The sequence below is a fragment of the Porcisia hertigi genome, chromosome 35 (genome assembly GCF_017918235.1).
Source record: "Porcisia hertigi strain C119 chromosome 35, whole genome shotgun sequence".
NCBI lineage: Eukaryota > Euglenozoa > Kinetoplastea > Trypanosomatida > Trypanosomatidae > Porcisia > Porcisia hertigi.
This window is the reverse complement of record NC_090594.1, coordinates 2,063,430-2,084,779: the sequence shown is the minus strand read 5'-3', so window position 1 is coordinate 2,084,779 and position 21,350 is coordinate 2,063,430. Positions and strand designations below refer to the sequence as shown.

The 21,350-nt window shown below is 58.9% G+C and overlaps 3 protein-coding genes across 3 annotated transcripts; all 3 read left to right on the top strand.

Annotated features, from left to right (window-relative positions):
- Positions 1-796: 796 nt before the first annotated feature.
- On the top strand, positions 797-4,804 carry JKF63_01546 (uncharacterized protein; the record flags this gene model as incomplete). The annotated part of the gene is made up of 1 exon (XM_067897592.1): positions 797-4,804. The coding sequence occupies one exon, from the start codon at positions 797-799 to the stop codon at positions 4,802-4,804; it is 4,008 nt and encodes a 1,335-aa protein (XP_067753749.1).
- A 14,525-nt stretch (positions 4,805-19,329) lies between these two features.
- Positions 19,330-19,602, top strand: JKF63_01544 (uncharacterized protein; the record flags this gene model as incomplete). The annotated part of the gene is made up of 1 exon (XM_067897591.1): positions 19,330-19,602. One exon carries the CDS (start codon positions 19,330-19,332, stop codon positions 19,600-19,602), a length of 273 nt encoding a protein of 90 aa, XP_067753748.1.
- A 49-nt stretch (positions 19,603-19,651) lies between these two features.
- Positions 19,652-20,011, top strand: JKF63_01543 (uncharacterized protein; the record flags this gene model as incomplete). Its single annotated transcript, XM_067897590.1, has 1 exon — positions 19,652-20,011. The coding sequence occupies one exon, from the start codon at positions 19,652-19,654 to the stop codon at positions 20,009-20,011; it is 360 nt and encodes a 119-aa protein (XP_067753747.1).
- Positions 20,012-21,350: the final 1,339 nt, after the last annotated feature.

Genomic DNA, 21,350 nt, shown 5'->3' with positions numbered 1-21,350 from the left:
CGTCTGTGTGTATTCGTGGCGCTCTCTGAGTGCTGCCGTCTCCCTCGACCCCCATCCCCTCCCCAATTCTCTGTGTGTGGGCGAAACGGCGTACAAAGCAAATTGGCACCAAAGCGATGAGGTGAGAGGGGTGCGCCATTGAATGGCGGCGCTGTAGAACAGGATGGACAGCAAGAAAAAAAAGGAGGGGGGGGTTGTGGCAGACTGTGCATTTGTCAACCCACAACAATTCACCCACCCACGGCCACACTCTCTCTGGTGCCATTTTGCGCAGATGCACAAATGAAGCGCTCATTTGTACACCCGAGAGACGACGATGCATGCGTACGAGTGCAGGTTCTCATCTCTGTTGTGAAGTCGCGTGTGGGGAGGGGGGGGGGATCGGCGACGAAGGGGCGGCCTCCATCCCGCGTTTTTAGTCGTTCTCGTGCATGGGAGCCTCAGAGAGGAGCGACGAGATGACTCACCGAGCTGCTCTAACCTCGCCCACTCTGTAGAGACTCGCGGACCCTCTTGTTCTTTTTTTTTTCGCGGCACTGTCTTCCTGGAACTTACCCCCGCCTCACACACACACACATATACACGCGGCACACGTGCACTTGGGGCGGGTGTTTGTATTATGTCTCTCCAACATGTCCTTTACGACAGCATTGATGCGAAAAAGGGAGTGAAGAGGGCTCGCAACACAAACGTGCACGCATGCCCCCCCCCCTTTTTTAGTCATACTCTCTTTTATGTCGTCTTGCGTGTGTGCGCTTCTGTTTTCAGTGTTCGCGCCAACCTCTGCAACTCCCCCATGCGAAGGCTGCTAACGCTTCGCACGCTTGTCTCACCCCTTGTGCCTTACACTTCGCGCTCCCTCTCCGCGTCTGTCGCCCCGAATGAGGTGTGCGCGTGTGGGGGTGTACGCGCGACGTCGCCGTGCCGTACCCTGACGACGATCCCCGTTGCCGCGGCGCGTTCCAATGTACGTGACACCACTTCTTTCGAGTTGGAGAGTGAGCTCTCGCTCGCGCAGCAGGACCTGCAACAGCCACACCCCACTCTTCACCATATTTTCTCCAATGCGAAGTTTGCAGTCTCCGCAAAGCCGCGATATGCTTCAACACCTACACCATCTCAAACCGCCTCCACGCTGCACCCTGATCAACTGAGGGGGGTCTCGTCGACGTCGGTGTGCGCGAAACCACTGCCTACCCCACTTTCAGCGCCATTAACCCCACCGTCACAGAGCCCCCCGCTGCCTCTTGCGGGTTCTCAGCTCGCCACGCTTCCGACTCTTCTTCGGCGTCCACGGTGGTGCAATGTGCTCCATGAGCGCTATACCGCAAGTGTGTCCGGGTACGTGGATGCCTGTAATCAAGTGTTGCGCGATATCTTTAACACGTGGGAAAAATGCGTGGGAAGCCGCCGCCGAGAGGAAAGAGTTCAAGATCATGCAGAGAAGTTTGAGGAAGACAGTCACTTTGCCAAACACGTTGGTGCGCTGCTGCGTCACGCACACGCCGATGCACTTCTAGTCTTGTTGGAAGGGGTGACCGGCACACACGGCGGTAGTGAAGTGTGCGCCAACGGTGGTGCACCTTTTTGCTGCGCGCTAATCCTGCACTTGGTCGAAATTCTCGCCCGTCGGTCTGCGGAACTGAGTGGGAAGCATATGGCTCACCTGAGCCGGCTTCTGCTGAGTTGTCCTCAGCTGCTCATCACTGCTCCTTCTGCACAAGGCAGACGATCGCCGGAGCTCGTGGCGACGATCCAGGAGCGCGTCTGGGAAGTCTTCACGCTCTTGTGCTACGCAACGCGTCGGAGTTTGCGCAGGCGTCAAAATATCGACTGCCTCGAGGCGTTGTTGTGCGGCGTTTACCTGCGAGTCTATCACAGCACTGCAAGTGCACCGCACGGCAGGCGAGGCCGTCGTCGCTCATGCAGGATCCCTTCAATGCCTCGGAGCTCCGTTGACGCTATTGATGGCGGCGGGCAACGCCGGCACACATTTCTTATAATCCCTCCTGGTCTTGTGGCAGAGGTACGGAAGGCAGCTCTGTGTCACCTCGTACATCGCTCCTTCCTCAACTCCGCCCCAGCCAAGAGCCGTGCTGCCGAGGCGACCATCGGGGAAAGAGCCGACCTTCTTCTCGCCTGGGCACTTCTCCTGGCGCGGGAAGACATGGACCCAGTCGTGCGCGCGGCAGTGGTTCACAGACTACGCAAGGGCCCCAGGTTGGCAGACAGTGGCGCACCCTCCGGTGCTTTGTCGATGTTTCTTCTGTCGTGGCGCCGGCTGGCCCTTGGTCTCGAGGCAGTGCCATCCCCGTCTGGAGTCGGCAGGCAGCGCAGTGGCACTGTGCCGCCTGCCGGTGCTGAGATCTTTCAGCGAGTCGACCGAGCCGCAAGAGACACGGACGGGTGGGCGGTATCGTCAGCAGACCGTTGCCTACTTGCTGTGTTGCTGGAGCGCAGCGTCACGCAGAAGCAATCTTTAGGGGCGCTGTCGAGCACTATGAAGCGTGCATCCTTACGGGGAGTAGAAGCATCGCGAGTATACCCGGAAGGCGCGGTGGCACAGCGTGTGCTGAACGAAGGAGCCGCAGCACTGCAGGCATATGCTCGCCTCCGGTGGGGCATGCCTTGCATCGATGAGCCGGAGCAGCTACTGTATGGTGATGCACCACCAGAACTGGACACGCTTCACGCAGCAGGAACTCAACGAGGTGCTTGCATGTCCGCTGCTGAGCGTGCGACTGTTGAAGAATGGGAGGATATCCTAGAGACTGCAACAAGTGTCCCGCTGCACGCATTATGCCTCGCCGAGGTCCTCTGCGTGCGCCTTATGCGATGCTTTCATAGCTGGAAAGGAGTGTCGCCCGAGGGTTCGGTACTGCCTCGCGCCTCGATTGACTCCGGACAAGCGTTTCTAGCGACCATGACAGTCTCGCAACAGCGTCGTATTTTTGCTGCAGTGTGGAGGTTGGCAGCTTATACACGTGCCGAGGTGGCTACGACTGCGTTTCTGGATCTGAAAGGCGAGGCACGCACCCCGTGGGAAACGTACCTGCCCAGCGGAGAAGACAGCCAACCCCTCTCCATCGCCGAACTATTCAGTGCGCCGGTGTGGCCGCACATCCACAAAGGCACGTGTTGTTCACTCATTGGCGTCCTGTGCCAGGATGCAGAGGGAGCAGTACGTGTGGTGCGCGAGTGGATGGCCTATCGTGAGATGATGGCGCTCCCTCTCTCCCTCGCAAGCATCCAGCGGCTGTGCAAGTGGCTGGTGGCGCTTCCAGGACCGATGCATTCCTCAGAATTGGTGAGCGTGCTCCAAGAGTGGGCAGCGATGGAAAAGAGCAAGCTCAGTGGAGCACAATTACTTTCCCAAGCATGTCTGGCATCCTGGGACCAGGTGATGCGAACAGCGCTCGAGCAACACACCGCACAGGCACTCTTGGCGGGGTGGGAAGCACCCTGCCCTGCTCATCTCATGTCAACGGTACAATCTTGCTCCCCCTGCGGTCAGGAGCTGCGCTGCACATATGCCGGCATGACGGGCCCTGCCTCGGCGCAGTTGCGACGGCTTCAGTGGATCTCTGAGGCTAACAGCAGTGCTGTTCGAGAATGGCGTTGGAATATGGGCATTGCATCCTCGCCGACGGACTGGGCAACGGTAGACCGATCTGCGCGTTCTTTGCACCCCACCGCAGAGATCCCTGCTGCGGTGCTTCTGGTCCAGGCGACGGAGGGAGACCTCACTGACACGGAAGATGAAACAGTTGTGCAGCTGCTGTGCCGACGCTACTTTCCTCACTTTTCCGATTCCAATATGCTCTCCTGGAGTGATCAGCTCGTCTGCAAAGCTCTTGAAAATGTTAGGGTAACAGCGTACAACACAGGCACGAACCGGTGGATGGATAGTGCTTTATGTTTGCCTCCTTGTGGCTTGCCCGAAGCAGACGGCGACGCCCACGCGCGACCACCTCGATTGGGGTATTGTTGTGAGGCTATTGTCTCTGCACCTGTTCTGCACTATCTCCACTCTGTGCGGAAGAAGACTGTGTCATCAGACACAACAATCACTGCAATCTTTAGCCCCGCAGAGCTGGCCGATGCGCTTTGGACGCTAGCTGCGTATACCAAATCCCTTGAAAGAGCCCGGCACGCCGGTGTAGACGATAATCAAGGCGGCAAGGGGGCGGACGGCCATCGACTTTTGTGGGCCGCCGCTGCCTACGTAAACTGCTTGAATGATGCATGGTGTCTTACTACGTCGAACGCGGTGTCAGCAGCGTCTGCACCTTCGTTTGACAAGGCCGACGGGAACACGCTGCTGGCGTGCTTGCCCATTTTCTATCGTTTTGCACTACACCTGTACGAGGCTTTACTGAGCGGCAAGGACAAGCCTCTCAACAGTGGGAGTGAGGCATTGAGGATTATCCCGAGCCTCCCTAGTGAACTCCATGCGGCCGCGTTTCGCGTCATGGTGAGCAGCCCAGACATACAGAGGCACACTATCGATCACACGCTGCTGCTGGCTGACTGCGTTTCTCGCAAATGGACTGCTCGAACAGCGTCAGCGGTCTCATGGGCCGATGAAATACCCACCGTCTGCGTGCCTCTCTCGGTTTACCAGTTCGTGCTCGCCACGTACGCGGCAAGTCGGACGCCACTCCCACAGCGGGTGCGGGCTTGCTGCGAAGCGGTACTCCGTCGCGAAGAAAAATCGCACGCATCGAGAGGGGCAAAGAGGGGGGACACTTGCGTGATTCGTCCCTGGTCCTCTCTCTCTCTTCACTCCAACCACCACACCTGACACAGCATCCTGACAGGGACCCGCCCAGGATCAATACTGAAATATATGCACAGAACCTCTTGCGCAATCAGGGAAGCAGCAATCTGAGTCGAGACAGAACCCCCCCCTCACCCCTTCCCCCTCACTCCACCTTCAGGTATCAGGAAAGTAAGAAGAATGGTAAGGAAAGACGGGGGAGTGGAGTGGAGTGGAGTGGTGTGCGCCATACGTACCCGCTCATGGACTACAGCGAGGGATTCAGCCCTCCCCTCTCCTCCCCCTTCACGCACTCAACCCACACAACTTCCGCCGCAAAAAGGTCTTCCGCACAGCGTGTCAAGCAGCCCTCATCCTTCTGCCCTTTGAGCCGATCCTGAGTTGCGGGGGTGGGGGAGGAGGCACAGAACCCAGGCGCCTACCAGGTGAGGAGGTGTCAGGGCGACGCATCGCTGCGGGTGACGGCGATCAGGTTCTGTGTGGTGGCGTGGCGTCGGTGCGACCCGCGACAGTTGGGCGCGCTTGTACCGTGCGTGTGATGAGCCGAGTGTCCAGTGGACTTGAACGGAACCCGCCCAGCCATTGCTGGCCTGCTGGCGGTGAGCCTGAGCCACCACAAGAGGTGTCGGGCGAGTAGGCAGTTAGGGGAGTGAGGGGGGGGGTCTAGTGAAGGTGTGGTGCTGGTAAGCGATGTGGTCCCGGTATGTCCGCATAGACAGAGCGACGAGCTCTGAAAAGAAAGAAAATATGCCCGTTGTTTTTGGTGTTGTACTTTTTCACTTGGAATTCGTGCTGGGGTACGCCATTATTCTCTCCCCTCTTTTGGTTGTTTGTCGAATGTTCTTTCCCCGGTGTGCACATCGCGCCCTTCCTCCACCCCCACCGCCCTCGCCGCTGTGCAGACTTTATCCCTTAACATGTCATTTTTTTTTCGGTCCTCGTTTACTTCTGGGCGTGTTGTCCACCTCATTGTCACCACCACCACGACAACCACCGTCACGTATCTCCCCTTGAACTGTTGCTTTTTATGCCGTCCTCCCCCCCCCCCCTCCCAAAACACACACACACACACACAGCCACAAGCGTGTATGGGTAGATGTGGAGTAGTGTGAGGAGAGCGCCCTGCATTTTTTGAGAAATGACCACCATTGTAGAACCCCACTCACCCCACACCCCTTTATCATTCCCTACACCTTCGCCTCGTTGACTAAGCAGTGGATGCGCTCTTGTGCGTATTGCAAAGCGAAGATGGCGCCCAGAAGGAGGGCTTCACACGTTACACTCAGGTGGGCTGTGCTACCACATGCCGCTTGTTTGCCCAAGTGGCTTTTTCTCCTTTTGGGGGAGAGGGAGGCGGAGGATGAGGGCTACTCATCCCCTATACGATGAAAGCGAGGCTGTATTCTCTCCTTGCAAAGGACGAACTCCTTCGCCCCCCGCCCCCTCCCGGATCCCCCTCTTTTCTACTATTTTACCATTTTTTGTCATTGTCGATTTTCTGTGCGTGTGTTGTCGTCGTTTTGCCTTCACCACCACCCCTCAATCGCGCTGTGCAGCTCTAGAGGAGGATCGAAATGAAGAAACAAAAACGGAAGAGAAACACATCGAAAAACAGTTTTACACAGTTTGGGAGGGGGGGCGGTGCAGTTCGAGGAAATACGGTACTTGGCGCATGAGTGTTGCATCCCTGTCTCATTTACTCTCAAACAAGGCCTCAGCGAGTGTCGTGTCCCTTTGATCTCCGTATTCGCACTGTCCGAGTCCTCGACGAAAGTCCCGCCGATTCGCCCCGCCTCATAACCTCATCTGGTGTGACTGGATATGTGCAAGGACGGATTGTTCCGCCCCCCCCCTCCCCCTCACACACACACACACCTGCCTGCTTATACACCGACACAGTTTTGCGCCTCTCCTCTTGCACATGACCATGCATTCCGCTATTCCCGACGCCTATACCCTCGGGTAAAGTCCTCTTATTCGCCCCCTCCCAGAACTCTCCCTCCCTTTTTTTCTACGCACTCACGAAAACAACGGCGGGGGAACACTAGAAAAAGGGGAAATATATAAACTCACCCGTGCCAACCCCGCACCCCCCCCCCCTTGACACCCACATACACAACCCCAAAACGGTGATCCCTCCTCGTGCCCGAATGGCGGTGGCAGTCATGAAGCTCCTCTTTACCTCATACACGACGCTGTGCATCCTGATCATTTTTCTTAGTACCCTGTGCTTTTTCTTTTTGCGCTCGAAGTGCAAGTGGATTCAGCGATCTACCACTGTTCTACGACTCAGAAAATGGGATGCGCGGCGTGTTTCCCTACGATTCCATGAACGTCTGTTCAGTCGGTGCTGCATCGCTACATTCCTAAATCTTCGCATCTGCAACATGAGGGTCACTAGTGTCACCGTCTTCGAGACTGTCCTCATTATATACTGTCTATTATTTGGCATTTCCTGTTTACACAGGTTTCATAAACAGCCGGATAACATCGAACTCTGGACATACCAAGAAACGCATTTTGAACTCACTTCGATGGGGCCCTCGCTCGTCTCCCTGTGCATGACCCGCGCTCACTGAGCCCGTACGGGCCGCGGTCGCTCCGCACCCTCGCGCACTTCTGCGGCCGACCCACGGCCAGCAGCTACGACGGCTACACCGGTGTACCTCACGCGGCGTACATTCACCACGACGTGGAGAGCGACCGCTACGTGGTGCGCGTATTCGGCCGCGGCGGTATGCGCGTGGATGAGCGGCGGCGCAGCGGCGTGGGTCGCAGCACCTACGAGGCCTTCTGCGCCGCGCCGCAGAGCGTGCAGCGCGACACGCCGCTGGCACCATCGCCATGGCTCGACGGCGAGGCCAACTGGCAGCTCGGCGACGCCGGCGCAGCCCCGCACCACACCACCAACGGCGCCTTCAACTTCACTGTGCGGCCCCTCGCCGTCCCGCACGCCGCCGCGGTCGCGGCAAAAGCCACCGGCACCACCACCACTGCCAGCAGTCGCACAGACGATGCGGACTTCACCAAAGCGGACCAGGGCCTGCGCACGCACTACCGCCGCTACACGCGCGACGAGCTCCTGCAGCGCCACGCGCACCTGGATTTCATCTTCTCCTACGTCAACGGCAGTGACGTCACGCGCGGATACACGAAGCCGTTCGCGAAGTCGTGGGATTGCTGGAACATGATCGCATCGGCGCAGCTGCTGTGGGGCGAGATGCAGCGTGCGGACGACATCGACGCAGACGCGCCGCGCATCGCCGAGGACACCTTCAGTCGCTACATCACTGAGCTGCTGTTCGTGTCGTCGAGTCCGTGCGCCATGTCGGAGCTGCTGGCCGACGTGGGCGCCGGCAAGGACGCGATAAAGCGCGTGGAGGCGTCGCTGTGGTGGGCCACGAGGCACCCCAGCGAGCCCCAGGGCGCGCCGCCGCCGCCGCCGCCGGAGATGACGCTGACGAACAGGGAACTGCTGCGCGCGCTGGGAGCGGACGGGGATAGCGTGAAGCCGGACGACATCGATGCGGACTGCGACGAGCTGCGCCACGCGATGCGCGGGCTGCTCCGCCACACGCGCACCTGGCACCGCGGCCGCATCGTGGTTGTGACGCCATACGGCAACGTGCCGCTGTGGCTGAACCAGAGCCGGAACTTTTTCATGCGTTCCCTCTACGCCGCCGCCACGGCACGGGCTAAAACGGGGGGCGGTGCCTCTGACGGCGACGACGCAGGAGTGCTGGGCACTGCCGAGGCGCGCTTCGTGAAAGAGGCAAGCACCGGCGAGCTCCACTATACGCGCATTCACGTTGTCGACCAGCGCGCGCTGATGCCGCCTGCGCCCCTGACAACCGTCAACAGCTACGTCATTGAACCCTTTGTGTACCGCCTGCGCAACGCATCCTCCATCTTTGTGTACATGAACGACGACTACCTCATAATGAAGGATGTCGACATCACCGACTTCGTCAACGAATATGGAGGACCCCTGTTGCGCATTCGGTTCAAAGATCCCCTCTATTACAATGAGAGCAACACAGACTACTTCCGCCGTGGTCTCGTGTTCAACACAATGTTGATGCACCGCGATCTGGACAAGACACCCGCGGACCTGGAGGAGCTTGTGCAGCCTGCTGCCGCTGCGGCGGCGCTGGTGTCAGCGGTGGGCGAGGAAACCGCTGTGCGGCGCGGCATCGTGCGTGCGTCGTGGGCGACCTTCACTGCTGCCGTAGACGCGCGCGCGAGCGTGGTGGCGCCGGGCGGCAGCGCGCAGGCCACGAGCACGGCGTGCGCGAGCAACAGCAGCGCTGAGGTGTGCGCGTGGACAAAGTGCGCGTGGGGTGCCGCTGACGGTGCGCTGGAGCATGGTGCGTGTGCGATGCCGCGCGTGTCGGTGGAGGGCGAGCCGTCGTGGACCGCGGACGCAGCGGGCACCTTTGCTCTTGTACCTCCGTCAACTGAGACGCCACACAGTGGCGAGTGGACGTGGGCGGGCAAGGCACAGATGCCGGCGCTGGTGCACTGGGGCCGGCGCGTGTTGGACCGCACCACGGCCGACCTCATCGCACCGCGCTACTACCTCAAAGCTCGGAAAATCGTGGCAGCGGAGGAGGAGCCCGAAAGGGCGCCGCCAGCGGAGCGCGGGGAGGAGTTGGCGCGCGCCGTTACGGTCATGGGGCATCTGCTGAGTATGATGGGGCGTCACTCAGAGGACATAGCCGCTGCGTCAAGCGCGCGTGCGCTGATGATGCGTTATCTGGAGGCGTGGGCGAGTCACATCGCCACACACGAGTTCCCAACGCACCGAATCTTCAAGACTCAGCCGCGGCTGCGCAAGTACCGCATGCGGCTCGACAGTCACGCCCCCTATCCACAGTGCCGACAAATGTGGGGCTACATCCACAAGCGCTACGCGCCTGACCTCAATCTGAACATGCTCATTGCACGCAAGCGAACCACGACGGACCTGTTGCCGCCTTCGACGCACACGGCGCACATGCTGCGGCACCCGTGGGCTGCGTCGAGCCAGTACCTACCGTACCTGATGGCGAAGCAAGCCTGGCGCATGCAGCGTGGTGCTGGGCTGTCACCGCTGGGCAACGAGACGCCGGTGTTCCCGGTGGTGGACGTGGCGCTGGACAATGAGGACGGCTGCGCGCCAGCCACATACATCACAGAGGCGAAGATGTCTGCGCGCTACCACGAATTCCGTGATGATCGGGACTGGAACAGCAAGACGATGAAGAAGATTCGCAGCTACATCGGTAAAAAACCGTTCACGAACATCAACTCTAAGTTCAGTGACAATGCTGTTGGCGAGACGCTGCGCGACTTCCTGGAGGAGCTGTTCCCCACCCCGATGCTGCTGGAGCGAGACTGGTACCCGTTGAGGCGAAAGAAGCTCTTGAAGACAAGCGACCTCTCCGTATCTCTGAGCCTTGCAGGGGCAAGCCACACGCCCGGGATACAGTTTGTGCACTTGAACACCAATTTCCAGCGTCTGATGCACCTGCCGCTGATTCTGGTGAGTAACGACGAGGAGGGCTTCTGCCCGCTGTTGCGCAGCCTGCGGCACGCGCTGCCGGACTTCCGCGGGCAGCGCGTGGTGAAGGTGCTGGTGCCGCCGGAGGACGGCGTGTCGCTTCGAGCGGCGCGTGCTGGCCAGCGACACGCCTACCGTGAAATCTTGCCGGTGGCGCGCTGTAGCATGGCGGCTGGCCGGATGCGCAACGTGACACTGTCGGCGGGCAGCAGCGTCGCGGACGTTGTGCTGGCGGGACTGCAGGAAGCGCGCAAGGGCGTGGCGGGGGCTCAGTGGGAGGCACCGGCACTCGTGGAGCTGCGTGGGCGGCGCGCAGTGCAGGCGCTGGTGCTGGACGCGCGCACGCTGCATGCCGGTGCGGCCAGCTTCACGGAGCTGCCGCACGCGCTGGCCGCACCGGCAGAGCTGCTGGCGCACGAGGATTTCGCAGAGCACCTGCTGGACGCCGCTGCACAGCCACTGGTGCGCTTACCCACGGTCGCCGAGGCGTCTGCCGTCGCCGCGGTGAGGCCGCTCGCGAGCCCCAACACGCATGAGAAGACCGCCAGAGCTGAAGACTTTGCCGCGAGTGTGCTGGTGCTGTCGGAGGCAGATGCGAGGGTGCGTCACACGCACTGGGCCTACGGTGCCTCCGAACACGACCTGTTGTCTGCAATGCCACTGCCGTATGACAAGATGGAAGACATGGAGGAGGTGGTGCAGTGGGTTTTTTAAAAGCCGTGACAGCGGTGGAGGCTTCGCGGAAGAGGATTTAAAAAAATGACAGCTGATATGTTGTGAAAGTCGTATCGCAGTCTTGACCGCTGTGGAGTCAATTGCTTCTTGCTTTTTTTTTTTTCATTCGAGGACTGTGGTCGGTCCGCCTTTCCCAGTCGTGATGCAGCACTTTTAATTGTTTCATGCTGTGACCTATAGCAAGTACTCTTATCCGTAAGGGAGGTGGCTAGGGAGGATGTGGACGATGGGGCGCGCTTGGATGGGTGGCCGCATGTCCCTCCCACTTCTCGCATCGGTCGCATTTGGTGGTATTTGTATGTATGCTTTTATAAATATTGTGTTCACTTATTTTTTTTTCTGCAGGACCACTGTGTGTGATTTTTTTATGCCGTATGGTATCTCAAGGAAGCAGGCCGCTCCAAGTGAAGTGAAGGGTTCTTCAGAGGTGGTTCGACAGCTTCTCAGTTGCAGGGGTGGAGGGAAGGGGGGGGCAGAAAAAATTGACGGGAGAAAGACAACCGCTCCGGATTGTTTGGCGACTTGTCATTGCGCACTCTCGATTTCTTGTTTTCACTTTTTGAAATGGATACGTGAACAGCAGCCTCGAGGAATCACTGTTTTTTTGTCGACTATCCTTTCATCTCTAACAGCGCCATTCATCTCACGGTGATGTGGCAAGACTGGGGCGCCCCCGCTAAGCCGGGGGCATTTAGGGCCGTGAGGACGTCTGTACCCGTCTATAGGGGCGGGGGGGAGGGAGGGAGTTGTACTGGATGCCCTGGGGACATGCGAGCATTCGGCCACTGTATTTCTGATTTTGCTGGGCTACAGATGATGTGCGGCGTGGTCCTGCGCCGTACTCCTCCTCAGAATCATGGCGGTTGCTCGATTAAGGAGAGCCCCAACGGGGCGAGCGGATGAGACCATTGATGCCGGTGTGCGTGACGACAGCATCCTGGACCACAACGTCCCATCCTGCCCCCCCCCCCCCGAGCCCGATGTGAAGAGTCGACACACCGTGGTCACGGCACGCCAGCGGCAGAGAGGGAGGTCTGAGAGAGGGCCCTGCCCTGGAGCGGACTAGCCCACTTGCCTGGCATATACACCGGCCTCCCGCTCTCCCCCAGCGCCCTGGGCGTGACTGCCTGTATGGCGTCATGCAGTCCCCCTCCCCTCCCCCCAAGAGCGCGTCTCGCGCCGATCGCGCAACGCGTATTCGAGGGAGGGGGGGGGCAGTGTGTGTGTGTGTGTGTGTGGGAACAGCCTGTAAGGCGCATGGCCTGGCGTGCGAGCAGGCGGTTCGTTCTCGAGCGAGCTGGGGCATCGGTCATGATGCATCGAAGGCGGATGCGCTGTTGTTGTTGTATGTGCCTACGTGTTTGTCTCAATTTATTCCTGGTGGGGGTGGTGAACTTACACGTTGGTGAAGAGGAAAAAAGCGAGTATCCTTTGCCTTTTGTGCTGCACTGCGTCCCCCTTCCCCCCCCCCCCCCACCCCCGCCACCCTCACCGCGAAAAAGGAAAAATGCAACATTGCTTTGAAAACTCAAGCGCGGAACGTGTCGATCACGTTTTATTGTGAAAGACTGTAGATTGTCACACGTATAGACTTGTGGTCTCGGGGTTAACTGTCTGTGCACCCCTTGAATAGCCGGGGGTTGGTGGGTATACCTCAACGTGGTTTTGGGGTCCACTGCCCGCCGCGTCGGAGAGGCCTAGCACCCCTGATCCCATCTGTCGATGCTGAAACACTTCGAATAGTAAAGGGGTCGCGTGGCGTGGCGTGGCGTCGGTGCGACTCGCGACAGTTGGGCGCGCTTGTACCGTGCGTGTGATGAGCCGAGTGTCCAGTTGACTTGAACGAAACTCGCCCAGCCCTCGCTGGCGGTGAGCCTGAGCCACCACAAGAGGTGTACCGCGTGTCGGGCGAGTAGGCAGGGCTCGAGACAGTGGTGGCCCTGGGGAGGTGTGCCTCAGCCATAGTCCTAGTGAACGCCCATCATCGCGTGGCATCACGCGATAGGCCTGCAACCAACCTGGGTCTCAAGTGTCGCGGCTCATCCATCATAGACAAAACATGCAAGCTCAGAGAAAAGGTTTCCGAGCGCCCGCTGATATGCACATTTGAACAAATCTTCTCTCTGGACATCACCCCACCTTACCGTCTTCTCACTTGGCGGAACCGCCCCCTCTTTTTCCCCGCTTCCTGTGTACTTGAAAGTTGACGGGTACAGTGCACTCAGTGACCCGCTGCATGAGCCCTATTCGTGCCAACGCAAAGCGGTGTTTGGGGGACTAGAAGAATCCCAGTCGCACCATCTGCTTTCGTTGCTACCGCTCCACAGTTTAGAATGTCTGATCTGCGTGCGTCCTATCGAAACTGGACTTTTTCGTTGTTTGGCATATATACACACATCGACAGCACGTAGCGAGCTCCTATACAATCTCCCCACAACTACACCGCGCCGCTGCATCGTTGTCGCATCCTCGCCAAAAAAAAGGAGGAGGAGGAGGGTAGAATAGGGTAGGGGGGGGGAAGAGGGCTTTGACAGTTGCCCGGTGTGCAATTACATAAAGCCTACCAGCGGGATTCGACCACGTCCACCCTCTGCCCCACTTCCATTCATTCATGCATTCAGTAATCCTACATGAGATTTCCTTGGAGAAGAAATGATCACCCTCCAAGTCAAACGTGTTTTCACAGTGTACCTGCGACTCCTCTATACACTAAGTCGTTTACTCTCCCTTGAATCATGGCGATCATTTCGGCATGTTCGAGTAGAACCGCACCTCTACCCGCGCGATTTCTGCCGCAGAAGCAAAGGGCTTCTTACATTGCTTTTACTCACGAAGGCGCTCCGACAAAAACGAACACTTTTCAGCCTTCCAGCCGTTGTCTTGACACTCCTTTGCATTTGTGTCTGCTTGAGCTCGCGAGAGCATCTCCTCTACACGGCTCTCAGAGACCCGACTACGCCATGGACCTACTCCCAGGTGTTGTTTTACGATGCCCCAGCTGGAGTATCCCTCGTCTCCCCTGTGCATGACCCGCGCTCACTGAGCCCGTACGGGCCGCGGTCGCTCCGCACCCTCGCGCACTTCTGCGGCCGACCCACGGCCAGCAGCTACGACGGCTACACCGGTGTACCTCACGCGGCGTACATTCACCACGACGTGGAGAGCGACCGCTACGTGGTGCGCGTATTCGGCCGCGGCGGTATGCGCGTGGATGAGCGGCGGCGCAGCGGCGTGGGTCGCAGCACCTACGAGGCCTTCTGCGCCGCGCCGCAGAGCGTGCAGCGCGACACGCCGCTGGCACCATCGCCATGGCTCGACGGCGAGGCCAACTGGCAGCTCGGCGACGCCGGCGCAGCCCCGCACCACACCACCAACGGCGCCTTCAACTTCACTGTGCGGCCCCTCGCCGTCCCGCACGCCGCCGCGGTCGCGGCAAAAGCCACCGGCACCACCACCACTGCCAGCAGTCGCACAGACGATGCGGACTTCACCAAAGCGGACCAGGGCCTGCGCACGCACTACCGCCGCTACACGCGCGACGAGCTCCTGCAGCGCCACGCGCACCTGGATTTCATCTTCTCCTACGTCAACGGCAGTGACGTCACGCGCGGATACACGAAGCCGTTCGCGAAGTCGTGGGATTGCTGGAACATGATCGCATCGGCGCAGCTGCTGTGGGGCGAGATGCAGCGTGCGGACGACATCGACGCAGACGCGCCGCGCATCGCCGAGGACACCTTCAGTCGCTACATCACTGAGCTGCTGTTCGTGTCGTCGAGTCCGTGCGCCATGTCGGAGCTGCTGGCCGACGTGGGCGCCGGCAAGGACGCGATAAAGCGCGTGGAGGCGTCGCTGTGGTGGGCCACGAGGCACCCCAGCGAGCCCCAGGGCGCGCCGCCGCCGCCGGAGATGACGCTGACGAACAGGGAACTGCTGCGCGCGCTGGGAGCGGACGGGGATAGCGTGAAGCCGGACGACATCGATGCGGACTTCGACGAGCTGCGCCACGCGATGCGCGGGCTGCTCCGCCACACGCGCACCTGGCACCGCGGCCGCATCGTGGTTGTGACGCCATACGGCAACGTGCCGCTGTGGCTGAACCAGAGCCGGAACTTTTTCATGCGTTCCCTCTACGCCGCCGCCACGGCACGGGCTAAAACGGGGGGCGGTGCCGCTGACGGCGACGACGCAGGAGTGCTGGGCACTGCCGAGGCGCGCTTCGTGAAAGAGGCAAGCACCGGCGAGCTCCACTATACGCGCATTCACGTTGTCGACCAGCGCGCGCTGATGCCGCCTGCGCCCCTGACAACCGTCAACAGCTTCACCATTGAACCCTTTGTGTACCGCCTGCGCAACGCATCCTCCATCTTTGTGTACATGAACGACGACTACCTCATAATGAAGGATGTCGACATCACCGACTTCGTCAACGAATATGGAGGACCCCTGTTGCGGGTTGCCGTACCCGGCGAGGTACCGAGGGACAGTCCAAAGATAAAAGGCTTCAGGCGCTCTGTTTTACTAAATTCGTATCACCTTCAGAGGGAACTTGACCAGACACCTGCGGACCTGGAGGAGCTTGTGCAGCCTGCTGCCGCTGCGGCGGCGCTGGTGTCAGCGGTGGGCGAGGAAACCGCTGTGCGGCGCGGCATCGTGCGTGCGTCGTGGGCGACCTTCACTGCTGCCGTAGACGCGCGCGCGAGCGTGGTGGCGCCGGGCGGCAGCGCGCAGGCCACGAGCACGGCGTGCGCGAGCAACAGCAGCGCTGAGGTGTGCGCGTGGACAAAGTGCGCGTGGGGTGCCGCTGACGGTGCGCTGGAGCATGGTGCGTGTGCGATGCCGCGCGTGTCGGTGGAGGGCGAGCCGTCGTGGACCGCGGACGCAGCGGGCACCTTTGCTCTTGTACCTCCGTCAACTGAGACGCCACACAGTGGCGAGTGGACGTGGGCGGGCAAGGCACAGATGCCGGCGCTGGTGCACTGGGGCCGGCGCGTGTTGGACCGCACCACGGCCGACCTCATCGCACCGCGCTACTACCTCAAAGCTCGGAAAATCGTGGCAGCGGAGGAGGAGCCCGAAAGGGCGCCGCCAGCGGAGCGCGGGGAGGAGTTGGCGCGCGCCGTTACGGTCATGGGGCATCTGCTGAGTATGATGGGGCGTCACTCAGAGGACATAGCCGCTGCGTCAAGCGCGCGTGCGCTGATGATGCGTTATCTGGAGGCGTGGGCGAGTCACATCGCCACGCACGAGTTCCCAACGCACCGAATCTTCAAGACTCAGCCGCGGCTGCGCAAGTACCGCATGCGGCTCGACAGTCACGCCCCCTATCCACAGTGCCGACAAATGTGGGGCTACATCCACAAGCGCTACGCGCCTGACCTCAATCTGAACATGTTCATTGCACGCAAGCGAACCACGACGGACCTGTTGCCGCCTTCGACGCACACGGCGCACATGCTGCGGCACCCGTGGGCTGCGTCGAGCCAGTACCTACCGTACCTGATGGCGAAGCAAGCCTGGCGCATGCAGCGTGGTGCTGGGCTGTCACCGCTGGGCAACGAGACGCCGGTGTTCCCGGTGGTGGACGTGGCGCTGGACAATGAGGACGGCTGCGCGCCAGCCACTTTTCACGGTGAGGAGCTCAAGGAAGCCGCATATGAGGAATTCGATGATGACACAAAGCACAACGCTGGACGAATGGAACGCATTCGAGGGTATCAGAATGTCACGGCATTCACGAACATCAACTCTAAGTTCAGTGACAATGCTGTTGGCGAGACGCTGCGCGACTTCCTGGAGGAGCTGTTCCCCACCCCGATGCTGCTGGAGCGAGACTGGTACCCGTTGAGGCGAAAGAAGCTCTTGAAGACAAGCGACCTCTCCGTATCTCTGAGCCTTACAGGGGCAAGCCACACGCCCGGGATACAGTTTGTGCACTTGAACACCAATTTCCAGCGTCTGATGCACCTGCCGCTGATTCTGGTGAGTAACGACGAGGAGGGCTTCTGCCCGCTGTTGCGCAGCCTGCGGCACGCGCTGCCGGACTTCCGCGGGCAGCGCGTGGTGAAGGTGCTGGTGCCGCCGGAGGACGGCGTGTCGCTTCGAGCGGCGCGTGCTGGCCAGCGACACGCCTACCGTGAAATCTTGCCGGTGGCGCGCTGTAGCATGGCGGCTGGCCGGATGCGCAACGTGACACTGTCGGCGGGCAGCAGCGTCGCGGACGTTGTGCTGGCGGGACTGCAGGAAGCGCGCAAGGGCGTGGCGGGGGCTCAGTGGGAGGCACCGGCACTCGTGGAGCTGCGTGGGCGGCGCGCAGTGCAGGCGCTGGTGCTGGACGCGCGCACGCTGCATGCCGGTGCGGCCAGCTTCACGGAGCTGCCGCACGCGCTGGCCGCACCGGCAGAGCTGCTGGCGCACGAGGATTTCGCAGAGCACCTGCTGGACGCCGCTGCACAGCCACTGGTGCGCTTACCCACGGTCGCCGAGGCGTCTGCCGTCGCCGCGGTGAGGCCGCTCGCGAGCCCCAACACGCATGAGAAGACCGCCAGAGCTGAAGACTTTGCCGCGAGTGTGCTGGTGCTGTCGGAGGCAGATGCGAGGGTGCGTCACACGCACTGGGCCTACGGTGCCTCCGAACACGACCTGTTGTCTGCAATGCCACTGCCGTATGACAAGATGGAAGACATGGAGGAGGTGGTGCAGTGGGTCTTCTGAGTACCGATGCAGTACCCCTGACCGTAGAGGACGTGGTAACAATGTACATTGCGGCGCAGGGGGCGCGGCAAGGGGCTTCACCTCGAAGTGATAGAGTAAGCATTGAGCCTGTGAAAAAAAAAAAGCTGTTGTATACACTGAACCTTTAGTTACGACAGATGACAGCAATAGTTGCTGTTTTTTTACTTCATGTCTTCCTGGCAGCGTTGTATGTGCGTGGCTATGAACGAGGGAGGCAGGGAGGAGAGGGAAGCGGGTAGGTCGGATATCGCGGATAGCGAACGTGTAGACCTGCACACACATGGTGCGATGAGTGGATGTGCACACTTTTGGGTCTCCACTCTGTATTGCCATGTTTACCTAATGTGCTTTGTATATATATATATATATATATATATGTATATTTGTATATTTATGTTTCAGAAACCAATCGTTTTTACTGGCGTTGACCCGTGGGTGCGATTCGGGCCGTGGTCATCCCATCTTTTTTGTTTTTGTTTGTCGATATACCTTTGCACAAATTTTGTATACGTACCCCCTCCCCCCCCCTCTTTATCCCATCATGTTTTCTTTTGATCCCTCGATGTCCGTTGTCTGGTTGGTTGTTTTCTTGTCCTTTTTGTTGTTGTTCTGTAACCCCCATATCGACACGATATTCCCCCTCCCCCTTGCTCTCCTTACTCCCCCAACACCCCCTCTCAGATATGTGGCTCATCACATCCTATACATTGAGGACACTGTGTTCAACACTACGCACCAAAGAAATATCGACTGAAAGGCATCCACACGTTTCTGGTTCGTCGTCTACAGATGGTTGCAGTCTTCCTATACCCTCTTCGTCTTTTTTTTTCACTTTCATTTTGGGGAGAGGGGGAGGGGGGAGGGGGGAGGGAAGGCCCCCCTCCCATTTGAAATATCCTCCCTCTCCCTACCCCCGCCGTCTCTGTTGCCTCTTCTGTGACACGATTAATCCGCGCCATGAGATTTCCCTCTGTGTCGCTGAAACCATTGATGGCCTCGCATCCCCCACCCCACTTCTGCTCTGCTCTGCTCTGCTCTCTCGCTTGTCTCTCGTACTCACGGAAGGACAAACGGGGCGAGAAAAGGGTAAGAATGCGACTCTCGCATCGAAGGTCCACGGCAGCAGGAAATGCAAAAAGCACAACACAAATCGTATCTGTTCTCGCCTCGTAGCGAGAAGCATCGGATCGACTGCAGACCGACAGCCCCACTCCCCCCACTTGCCCTCCCCTCCCCTTTTTCACGTTCGGCAGTTATGTCACTTCACACATCTCCTCTCTCGTTCTTGCTGATGTTTTCTGATACCGGGTCCCCGATGTACTCTCCAGCGATCGCAGCTTCTTGATCGGGGTACGATTGCGCATTCGTGTAGCATTCGCTGTCAAATGTTCACCCGCGATGGAAACTTTTTTATATACTTACGAACAAAGTGCGATGCTTAGCTCAGTCTTTTTACGAGCGAATACACATTTTAATCGGCGATAAAAGAAGTCGGTCATTGCAACGCACAAACATCCTCCTGGCTGGCACAGGTGGCATGGGCGGACATTTTGCAGAAACACTTGTGCGGGCTGGCATTGGCAGCATCACCATAGTTGATCACGATGCCTTGACCCCGTCAAATAAGAACAGGCAACCGATTGCCCTTGATAGCACTACTGGCAAAAGCAAGGTGGAGACGCTGGCGCGGCGCCTGCGCGACATCAACAGGCACTGCAGCATAATCGCCCTTGATGCCATCACCACAGCGAATGGAGACCATGAGATACTAACGCGTCAGCGGTACGACTTCGTGGTGGGCTGCAATTGACAGTGTGGATTGTAAAGTGTCTCTTCTCGCTACTGCAGCTAAGCTAAACATGCGCGTGTACTCCTCCTGCCGCGCGGGTGGGCGGCTCGATCCGTCACTCGTCTCTATTGGTGATCTTTTCTCAACGGAAAGCGATGGACTCGCGCGCGCCTGTCGAACAGCATTGCGGAAGCACGGTGTCGGACCAGGCACCATCACCGTAGTACATGGCTCGAATGAGGGCATGCAGCCACTGGAGCCACAGCGGCAGGAGGCTGGTGGACGTGATCGAGCCATGAACGGGACAATCAGCTACATGCCACCTCTCTTTGGACTTCTCCTTGCATCGGCGGTGCTGCGATGCGCAGACGAGCCGGCGGCACACAACACCGAGGTGGCGCGGCGACAGAAGCGGCAACCGACAACGTAGGTGTAAGGGGCGGGGCACGTGCCAAAGATCGTGGCGGCACGACGTTGCAGACGTAACCGGTTTGTGATGGGGAGGGGGGGGTTAAAAGCAGGTGCATGGTTGCCTGTGTGTGTTTCGACCTCAGCTTTGAACTGCTGATTCCGTTTTTTTTTTCTTCATTTTTTTTTAAATTTCCGTGGCGGGCATTTCGCATCGTTGTCTCAGCAGTAGAAGGGAGAGGTGAGCCGTGAAATCATTCATGTTTTGTGGTCAAGGGGGGGGGGGGAAGGGGAAAAAAAGGGGAGGCGGAACGACGCGCATCCTCCCCCCCCCCCCCCCACACACACACACATACAGCTCCTCGAGGGGTTTAAAAGGGCGGTATATTGTGCGGTCCGTGATGTGTTCATCTTACGTCCTCCCGACCCTCGCAGTGTCCATTCTGTCATGGCATCATATGCCAGTGCAGTTCAATACGCCACCTCAGGGCACATCGTGTGGTGCCAGGCAGGGGTAGACATCTGTCACAGCTATGCGCAGACTCAGTCATGTGAACATTGTTTCTTTCTCACACCCTGCCTTTCCCAACACTGTAGATCGTCCCACCGCAATGCTATCGAGGGGGGGGGGGGCTGTCACCGCCGCCAAGAATGGGGGTAACGCACTTTGACTTTCCCACGCTGAGGCGTGTTGGCCCCCCCCGTCCATCCCCCTCCCTCGCCGTGATCATCAGTAGTGCGCACGAAATGCTTTGAAACCTCCCCCCCCCCCCAAGAAAAAATAATAAAGCTGCTTGACTCGTGTGTGTGTGTGTGTGTGTGTGTGTGTGTGTGTTTTCTAGTTGTACCTCCTCCCTGTCTTTTTCCACTTCTCCCTAGGGAGAAGCGACGACACAGGGCGAATAAAAACAAAGAGACCAGGGGAGGACTACACTGAACAGCACAATAAAAGCGGACCTTATCCGGGCGACGCTCAGACACCGTCATTTGCAACAACGAAGTGCTGGCCCGTGCAAGTACACTCGGTGAACACACACACACACGCACGCGAGCACAAAAGAAAACAAATCACTGCTGTCTCACAATCTTTCCAATATTATGATTATTCGACTTCTCTGTCCCCTCTGGTTTGCTTTCTTATTGGCGCTGGTTTTTGCTGTCGACGCTTCTTTTGTTTTTGCCAACCGTATACAGGCTCACCACCACCTGCTGATGGTGGGATATTGGCTTAGACGCTGTGCGTCTTCGGTGGACAGTTGACATAGCCATACCATCGCATTTGTATATATATATATAGATATATATATAGATATACGTGTGCGTAGAGAGAGATATCTATATACACGCTCACATACATATAT